The sequence below is a fragment of the Magallana gigas genome, chromosome 1 (genome assembly GCF_963853765.1).
Source record: "Magallana gigas chromosome 1, xbMagGiga1.1, whole genome shotgun sequence".
NCBI classification, from domain to species: domain Eukaryota; kingdom Metazoa; phylum Mollusca; class Bivalvia; order Ostreida; family Ostreidae; genus Magallana; species Magallana gigas.
In genome coordinates this window covers 55,309,101-55,319,640 of record NC_088853.1, presented here as the reverse complement: position 1 = coordinate 55,319,640, position 10,540 = coordinate 55,309,101, and the positions used below count along the sequence as shown (strand labels likewise).

Genomic DNA, 10,540 nt, shown 5'->3' with positions numbered 1-10,540 from the left:
GTCTAATATTTTATTTTTTTTATTTCGTTTAGTTCAATAGTTCGCGATTCCGGTCACGTGATGGTAATAGCCTAACGTCTTTATAGCGCTCCGCAAAAATTGCCTTTTTCGTCACTTAAAAACGTTACTGAAGCTTCTAAATATTTCTACAACAGTAGAAAAGGTAGTGATTTGTATTTTATACATGGTGTGTGATTTACAGTCTGTGAATCCTACTGGAGAGTTGTAAAATTCTTTGTGACTGTGACGAAGCTTAACCCCAAAACCGTACCTACTCATCGAACTTTCTTAGTCATTCTTTTTTTTTATTTGCAATAAATGTCCGTAAATATAAAAGGAAAGAACAAGTCAGAAAAATCAGATAAAACACGACTTTGAAACAGCAAATTATGGACAATGTTACAAAAAACTCTCATTAGCAACTGTTCCTCATGTTAATATTAAAAGAAAATTCAAATTAATAGATAATTTACCATTTAATAGAAATTAGTCTGCCATTGAATTCAAGTCAATTTTCTTGTAAAAATTTCATTTCTTGAAATGTGGCTGTCACCAAATTTTCAAGCACTGGTCTGCTTTCATCACCTAAAAGTATTAAATGTATAATATAATGTAAAATATATTTTAATAATAATAACTAAATTATTAGATTTGGTGTATACTGGTAGAATTGAAGCAAGAAACTAAATATATTAATGTAAAAAAATAATGTAAATTCATCTTCTGGTGACATGCTAATGCCTTTGACATCTTCCGGAAGGGAATTCCTTGGTATGAGTATCTTAAATACTCCTTTTACACAGTTAATGTTTTTTTGAAATTTTGGCCCCATCACAGGCAAAACGTAATAAAAGTGTGTCGTTTTCCAAATATTTTTCATTTTTGGAATAGGACATGACATACTCCAATATATCTCTTGCCTTTCTTCTGGTGCAGTCAATCTGTAAATACATTGAAAGTTTATAGGTTTAAAAATTCAATAACCAATCCTGGATCATTTCATCTCCTGAGGATCTGGAATATATATTTTCATTAAAGTACATGTATCTATATTATTGAAATATTTTTTTTAAGAAGATCTGGAAAATACATTTCTATTAAAGTACAATTTAAAATAATTCTTCTCTGATTTCCTTACGTTAGGAGATGGATTGGTGTACAGCTCAAGAGTAGAATTCAGCCTCTTCTTCTCCAAAACAATGTTGTTTTTGCTCGGAATGCTTGCTCCGAGCATGTGTAGCTCGTGGAAAGCTTCATCTGAAATTCTGTATTTATCCTTGATGTGAATGACCGATTGAATCAGCTTTAGGTCTTTCTGCTGTTTCAAATTGTCATCTTCAAGCACAGAATTATCTTCATCTGATCCTTGACGAGGATAGAATGTCATTGTTGTCCCACTTTCCAACTGCAGAGTAACTTTAACTGACTTTATGTCATTGTGAACTTCAGTTGTTGCATTTCTAAATGCTTTTTCATATTTCCTTCTTCTCAATCTCCTTGCAGTACACTTAAGATTTTCAAAAGATTTCACTGGTCTTCTTTGTGTTTCTCTAATTGTCTTTTTCTGTTAATAAAAAAGTTTATATTAAAATAATTTGCTAAAATTAGTTCTTTTCCATAATTTGCAGAGCTATCATATACCATCTCAGACATTGATTATACATGATCAGCCACCATATATTATTTAATTTACTAAATATATACTAAATCCCCCTTTAATCAGATAATGAGGATGTCTTTTACAGGTAATTTGAAAATTATTTCAATAATGAAATGAAGAAACTTATAATCAAACCACATAATCGTGTATTTTACTTTTACCTGATTTTGTTGATTTTGAGATGGGCGCAGGTCCAAAAATGCTCTGGAATTAACATCAGTGTGTACGGCTTGGATATTCTCGACAGGCAATTCATCAAGCTGTAGATCTTGTAACACTTGTGTACGTTTCGGAGTTAGATGATTGATTATATAATCTACGCTAAAATTCATTTTAAAACTATATTGAACCGTTGAAACACCCCTACATGCTGTTTGTAATTCCCCACCAATTCTTTAGATCGCTAAAATTACGGAAAATGACCAGCGGACCTTAATTGATAAGGCAGATTTGATAGCGTTGGAATTTTAAAGAATTCATAAATACGATGTATATCAATATAATTTTAGTACATATTTGTTTTTACAGTAAGAAACAATTTTTTTAAAAAAAAAGGAGATACAAAAGGAAAAACAGGTAAGTATTGCCTGTGATCTCTGCGCGTCCGTTAATTAGATTTCGATCCACACGCAGAAAGAAAAAATACTTTTTTTATCCCAACATTTGCTTTAAAAAAACATTTCTTTACAGTACTCTTTTATTTCTGATAAAAATCTTTTGAAAATCAAACATATAGGTCTTTTTATTTTATTCTTCACGATTATGTTTCCATGTGATATGTAAATAAATGGCGGCGATATGGATACAGTGTATGAATAAAAATTTTCAAAATAAAAATATGATATTAAGAAATTGAGAAAGGTTCTTGTAACTAACGCACAAAGATAGATGTAAAGTTCCAGATAACGCGGCCTGAGAGTCGGCGAAAACATAACAGTAAATGTTTTCTCTGGTGTAGACCACTGCGGTCGCTGGTTATCTTGAGAGTAATTAGTCTGTAATTCGGTTTCATTGGTTTTCATAATATTCAGACTGCTAAGGATTTCTTGGCATGAAGAGGAATATGAAAATAACACATGATTATTTGAGAAGAAAAATCGCAAAAATATCTTACTTCAAATAATTTGAAAAAAACCCACCAAATTTTAAACTAATTGCAACAAAATTATTTCTTTTGAAAAATATAACCCAACATGTACAATTTAACATGAATGAAACAGAGAATCTTTTAAAGGTAATGCATAATTGTAACATGCATTAATGAACTATATGAATTACTATAGAAAAAGAAATGAATCTGTAAACCCATCAAATAATTCGCTGATGTTATCAATTTAACAAGAATAGAATTCCTGGGTCCCCCGCCGGTCAAACAGTATACTAGTATCAAGTCTATCGACCAAGGCTATTTAAAGCGGAGTCATTATTGTGGTCACAAAGTCCCATAACTCCAACAAAAAGTATCGACCAATGCTGATTTTCGAACTTGACCAAGGTATATGTGATATAAACATTTGGTATAAATTTTATGAAAATCCGTCAAAATTTGTGGGCATGAGAGCGCTTACAAGGTCAACTTTTGGATAAAACGGAGTCATTATTGTGGTCAAAGTCCCATAACTCCAACAAAAAGTATCGACCAATGCTGATTTTCGTACTTGACCAAGGTATTAGTAGTATAAACATTTGGTATAAATTTAATGAAAATCCGCCAAAATTTGTAGGCATGAGAGCGCTTACAAGGTCAACTTTTGGATAAAACGGAGTCATTATTGTGGTCACAAAGTCCCATAACTCCAACAAAAAGTATCGACCAATGCTGATTTTCGAACTTGACCAAGGTATTAGTGGTATAAACATTTGGTATAAATTTAATGAAAATCCGTCAAAATTTGTAGGCATGAGAGCGCTTACAAGGTCAACTTTTGGATAAAACGGAGTCATTATTGTGGTCAAAGTCCCATAACGCCAACAAAAAGTATCGACCAATGCTGATTTTCGAACTTGACTAAGGTATTAGTGATATAAACATTTGGTATAAATTTTATGAAAATCCGTCAAAATTTGTAGGCATGAGAGCGCTTACAAGGTCAATTTTTGGATAAAACGGAGTCATTATTGTGTTCAAAGTCCCATAACTCCAACAAAAAGTATCGACCAATGCTGATTTTCGAACTTGACCAAGGTATTAGTGGTATAAACATTTGGTATAAATTTAATGAAAATCCGTCAAAATTTGTAGGCATGAGAGCGCTTACAAAAAAGTGTGACGGACGGACGCACGGACCCACGGATGCACGGACCCACGGACACACGGACCCATGGACACACGGACACACGGACGGACGGACGCCCGGCATTTCTATGTCCCCGCACCGCGTTGCGGCGGGGGACAAAAAGAAATAAATAAAAAATGAAATACAATTTACCCATGCCAGCAGGATCTAATTTAACTATTTAGATACATTTTAACAGATGATAATCATTACTTCACAAGATTATACAAATTTCAAAAGGATGTTATAAATTTTAATTATCTTACTTTTCTTAAAATTGTTGCAACGGAAATGTTAGAATGTTTAGCTAATTAGTAAATAAAGAGTTTACATAAAATTAAAAATACATAAATATACATTAAATTACATTTACTATGCCTAAATCATTCCATGAATCATCCAGTTCTAATATTAAAAAAAATAAACTGAACATTTTGATACAAAACTTGACACATGAATTAAATCCCCGCAACAGCCAATTAGACTAAAAATAAAAATATTGGAGCAAGAAAAAATGACATACTGTAATACACTCTAAAATGAGTGTAATAATCTTCAAAATTTGATTTGCTCCATTCCAAATGTTGAACTCTTTTGAAAATATCATTCTCAAATAAGTTTTCCCCGTTCATCACTAGCATGCACCATAATGTATTATAATGGTAATTAACAGATATACCCCTTTCTACAGCAGTACAATCTGATTTTGTTATAGTACCAAAAACCACATCTATTTTACAAATTCTGAAGTTTTTTTTGTAACAAAAAATCTATTGCCTTGATTTTGATAAAAATCTAATATTGCCCCAAAAATGACTGTTGGGTTATTCTTATTGGCATGGTAGAGCAGTGTCATATGCACAAAAGTTCCAAATACTCTTTAACAAAAACACAGTAAAACTTACCACCCAAAAATCATAACTACAAGCTTTCTAACTTGCTAATTCCAATATTGTTTTAACAAGAACTATCTAAATGCAGCAAAAAACTCAACAACATAAGATCCATGAAGGCTAATTTTCAACCAGGAAAAAACCCACTACTTCCTCCTCATTAGGTTGTTCTCTTCCTCTCAGGATATGGTCTTTAGTCTACATCATTTTCATCATTCACTGAAACACTATCAAATAGACCAAAGAAAAAATGAAGTAAAATTCAAAATTTAACAATTCTAAATTTACATAAAACTAAGAAGTGGCCCATAGACCACATTGGCGACCTGACCACTTAAAGTCAGAAAAGCAGAATGTCGTCTATATTAAATAGTTCCAGAATACAAGATGCCTACAGGCCTTCACAGTCAACTGAGTATCAAAGCCATTAAACTAGTCTGTCATAAAATTAAAGGTTTTCAAGATGAAGTTAAATGTAAAACTCTTATAGGTTACCAGAGTGGCTCAAATGACCTCCAAATTTACATGTTCACTATACAGCCATATTTAAGACCCCCCCCCCCCCCAAAAAAAAAAAAACAAAACAAAAAATAAAAAAAACAAAACAAAACCAAGGGGCCCATGGCCACATCACTCACCTTACCAACAATACACATAATAAAATCAGCTTTATGGATCTGAACAATATTGTATAATAGATCCTATATAAAAACAAATTCCCCCGCATATTCTTATGTTTATCATTCACCACTTTTGTTACAGTAATATTACATATTGAGCATTGCAGTTCCTCACAAAATAAGACTTAAAAACCTATATTTATATATGGATTATAAACCTACATCGAATTTTGAGCATCTTGTGACATAAAAGAATTCAATGGTTCTGAAGAAGAAGTCAAAATTGTAAAAAGTTTACAGACAGACCGATATACAGACAGACAGACGGATAGACGGACTGTGGGGACAACAGGGATGAAAACGGAATTAATACCCTGGACCAAAATACAGCTGATAATTGTAAAAATATATAACTAAATTAAAGGGAATGCAGACATGAAATATACTTTGCAATAACATACAGATAAAAAATGCATGTATTCACCTGTATGAATACTAGAAATTAATACAGATATCTTTATTGGTATATACTGTTGATTTCATTTTTAAAAAATTAATTTAAAAAAATTTATAACATACAGACAAAAAATGCTTATAATCACCTGTTTAAATTAAAAGTGTTCTGTCCAAAAGGTTAGTCAGAAATCAGTCACACAAAACACATGTAGTTTTTTAGGGCGGAAAACATACAATGACACATAACAGACAAAACCAACATGATAAGACAAAGACAATTCCGGAATGCTACATCCCTCCCCTTTTAAGTTAATTTCATAATGATTTTGACTAGATCATCAACTGTAAATAAAACATATTAAAACTACTTACATATATATCAGTATATGCAATATCTTCAAAATTATAGTTATTATATCGTTAACTTTAACAGTTCAAAAGGTGGGTACACACAACATAAAGGCACAAGTCTGTCCCTTCCATTTCAACAGTTTATTTATGGAGTTACGTAGTCGTCCAGATAGGCTGGTTTTTTAACAGAACGAGATGATCTGCGTGGACTGGTTACGCTTGGAGCGCTTTAAAAAATGAGATGTTTAATGGCGAGTTAAATTTTCAAAGGGTAGCAAGCATTGTTATAAACAATATGTACTCGTGATTCATGTCAGGAAGTGTATTTCTTTTTTAAACTAAACCCGCCTACAAAACACGTAAACTTTTCTCAAAGATAACTTCTATATTAAAATATTTCTAAATTTTTTGAAGACTATGTGCAAGTTTAGAATTGCGTGCTGACAAAATTTACAGACCCTAAAACGTACTACTACACCAAAAAAGCGTGAGGCCTACGTGCGAGAAACATTTCGTGTAAACCTTTTAGAGTTTCATGTAAACCGTTTAGCGTTTCGGGCAAAGCGTGCGAGAACCGTGTGAAATGTTCATCAGATTTTATTCGGAACTCTCTGACAAGTTAATTGTTTCAAAATGGCGCCCGTGTTTTACATTACTTTAACAAAATTGAACGAATTTTTAACAAACAAAAGACAGGTATATGTATTAAAAGACGACTAGTTACAGAGTAAATGTATATTTAACGTTTTCATGCGATGTTTCAGTACTGAAACAATATTAAAATTCGCTATACATAAAAAATATTAAATACAGTTAGTGAAACATGATTTCTATTGGAACAAACCTAAATCAACTTTAACTTGCACGATCATGTTTTGATAGGCATGTATTTTTATTATTTATTTACATCGATAACTCCTACTGATAACTCTTACTGAGACCATTCGGCTGTGTACAAACAGCACACATAACCTCGGACATCGGGTGAGACCTGCACCTGGCTGAACTTGTCAATCAAACTCTGTGTATTTGTTTTCATTGGATGGTCAGGCGTCTCTCTTTTGTCAAAATCCAATGGAAAATTAATGACTTCAAGGTAATCGGAATCAGTATTTGATGAAGCACACAATTTAAATGATAGAAAATTTATTAATTATTTGAACAAAATTAAATGTAAACATAGAGAGGAAATAATTTTTTTTTATTATTATGGGAATCTATACGCATGGTACTCAATTCAAATAGATTATATTATGATTTTATTATTTTATCTAGTAAAATCACCCTTCCAACTGTTACTCAATTACACAACAATTGATGACCTGGGGCTATAAATGTTCTGAGCTGTGTGCGCTGAAGCGACACAAGATTCTCGGTCGCATGCGGCAATTGAATTAACACAGACTGGCCGAATAAACAAAGGGGTGGGAAAGTGAAACAAAATGTTACACATAAGAAGAATCCACCAAAAGTGATTTTCGACAGATCTTATTATCTTTTCTCCAATTCAAAAAAAATCCAGCGCGAGCACCTGTCAGCGGGGTGGGAGGAAAGGGGGGGGGGGGGGGCAGCAATGAGTTCGCTTCCACAATGAAACTACAGATTCGAAGTGATTAATATGTGACCGATAGAATCTAATCTAAAGTTGTTTAAACTCATGTGAATATTTTTTAAAATAATAATCGAATGTCTCAATTCAGGGCATTCCTTTATCGTGCTAGCCCCTACCGCAAACATGGAACTTTGATTATAATTTGATTTCATGTTTAAACTACCTTGTACGCTATCGAATAAATCAATGCTTAATCAACTGTACAAGTAAAATCAATTTATATTTTCGTCTTAAACCAATATAATAATTGAAAACATAATAAAATATAGTTGTGTCCGTGCAAAATATGAAACATAAACGCGTCATAAGGTACATGTAGAAGAATACGAACCGACGGCGGATCACTTATCCACTCGCGCCGAATCTCCTCAGCCATGTGCGAGGGATGATCATCATTTAAAGGTTTAATATTTGAAGGGGGGGGGGGGGGGTGTTGATTTAAAACATTAATTGTACAGTTTTTAAAGTACTTTAATTACCTGAACAAACGAACCATTAGTTTATGTCGAACGATTTTTCCGATTTGGAGTAATATCGTTCATTAATATTCATTTACACTCAAATATTTAATTAAATATATATACAAGTAGGACAAACTTTTATAACAGAAAATTAAAACAGTTCTTGTATATACGGCTATATTAACTCAAACACGTTCATATGCATGTAAGTGTAAGTCGCGGTGTGCGAATCTTGTGTATTAAATAACCGCTTACCGATAGGTAATGCAGCCGTGGCTGATCTCCTCGGCCGTGGACGAAGAATAGATTACGTAAAGGTACAACGCACAGAAACGTTGCAGTATAATGACCTTACTCTATCAAATAGAAGTTATATATTTTAAACTTAAACCCCACAATTGATCTATGTCTATTATTGCTTTAGAGAATGACATTGCTTTTATTAATTAAATGAACTATTTCTTACTTGACATCCACTCGTTTAAACCACAAAAGATTTTGTGTAATCAAAACTAAAACAATTCTTGAGTTCGCGGCTAAATAAACTCATATATGAGAGACGCAACTCTCGTGTATTAGATAACCGCTAGGTAGTCCAGCCGAGAGCATGGTAACCGATTTTCTCGGCCGCGGGCAAGGGAGAGCTTACGTAATGGTACACACACACACATGCAGCTCTGATTCAAGGTAGATTTTAAATGCATGGAGTTAATAACTAAAATGTAATGCACAGAGTTTTTTAATTCCAAATTTTGTGGTTTTCCAGAAAAGAAAAAGAATGTTTTGTTTTCCAATTGCCGTTTTTAATGATTGTGCACTATAAGAACTTAACAACAATGACTTTAACTCCTAAAGGAAAAGCTTATACTCCAACAACAACAAAAATTCTTATGAATTAATGCCTCCTGTATAAACCAGCATACTTTCTGCGGCAACTTTATGCCAGTTGTACGCACAAAGACTTTCGTTAACTTGTCAAATGAAAACAGGTACATGTCAACATGTAAAGATTTTTACACTCATACTACACAAATCACTTACAAAATAACATTGTTACGACCTTTATGAGATCCCAACAAGCAACTTTTCCAGCGACAGCCATATCAAAATCCTAACCGATTTTGAGTTATTAAGCAAAAAGTTTTAGAGGCTATTGGCCCTTTATTTAAGGGGCCAGCCCTTTTTTTATTGGTGTTAAATGAAAGCCCTTGATATTCTGCACAACTTTTATTCTACATGTCTTTACAAAATATTTTTCGTTAAAAAGATATAAAGGAAAATATGTCTAAATTTTTGCACTTTTTGGAATCCTGTTTTTGACCCCCTACCTTTTCCTAAATAAAAAACGTAATCTAAAAACAAAAACAAATGTGCACCACTACAATGTCTCTGCTATTCAAATTCGTTGGATTCCCATTCCCTGCTATCATAGTCTCGGAGCCTTTGTCTGGAAACCAAAGGCCCTAAAAAAATTTAAAAGGGGAATAACTCGTTACCGGAAAGGGAATTCTAACTTTTATGAATTGATGAAGATAGTGTTTTGTAAAGTCCATTAGCCCTGAAAATTTGAGCAAAAACCGTTCAGAAATGAGCACGACATGAGGCCTCAAAGTTCGCGTCTAGGAAGAAAAAAAAAGAAAAAGAAGAATAATCTTAACCAGCACAATAATAGAAAGGTCTTCCGTTGGAAACGGAAGACCTTAATTAAAAGGGAATGCAGACATTAGAGTTACTCATAGATTGTAGACTTGTCCCAATTTTTTTATTATTGAAATTATGAAATAAACTTTGTAGAAAAAAATGCATGTATTCACCTGCAAGAATACTAGAAAATCAGATATCTCTATTGGTATAACATACAGATAAAAAATGCATGTATTCACCTGCAAGAATACTAGAAAATCAGATATCTTTATTGGTATATAATGTTGATTTCATTTTTTAAAAAAATTAACAGACTTATGTGACCAGGAAGCCAGTGGGGACAACAAAGATTTAAGCGGAATTAATACCCTTGATTAAAATACCCTGAACCAAAATACAGCTGATGATGGTCAAAATATATACATAAATTAAAAGGGAATGCAGACATTAGAGTTACCCATAGATTGTAGACTTGTCCCAATTTTTGTTATTATTGAAATTATGAAATATACTTTGTAATAAAAAATGCATTTATTCACCTGCAAGAATACTAGAAAGTCAGATATC

At 32.7% G+C, this 10,540-nt stretch overlaps 1 protein-coding gene across 1 annotated transcript; it reads right to left on the bottom strand.

Annotated features, from left to right (window-relative positions):
- Positions 1-542: 542 nt before the first annotated feature.
- Positions 543-2,269, bottom strand: LOC117685701 (uncharacterized). Its single transcript, XM_066079763.1, has 3 exons — positions 1,822-2,269; positions 1,139-1,564; positions 543-941 (listed from the first exon to the last, which is right to left on the bottom strand). Exons 1-3 carry the CDS (start codon positions 1,990-1,992, stop codon positions 804-806), a joined length of 735 nt encoding a protein of 244 aa, XP_065935835.1. The 5' UTR covers positions 1,993-2,269; the 3' UTR covers positions 543-803.
- Between the last annotated feature and the right edge of the window lie 8,271 nt (positions 2,270-10,540).

Coding starts and splice junctions, on each gene's coding strand:
- LOC117685701 (XM_066079763.1), bottom strand. CDS start 1,992: ATGAATTTTAGCGTAGATTATATAATCAATCATCTAACTCCGAAACGT. Junction 1,565..1,821: donor CTCAAAATCAACAAAATCAG/GTAAAAGTAAAA, acceptor TTTTATTAACAG/AAAAAGACAATTAGAGAAAC. Junction 942..1,138: donor ACACCAATCCATCTCCTAAC/GTAAGGAAATCA, acceptor ATGTATTTACAG/ATTGACTGCACCAGAAGAAA.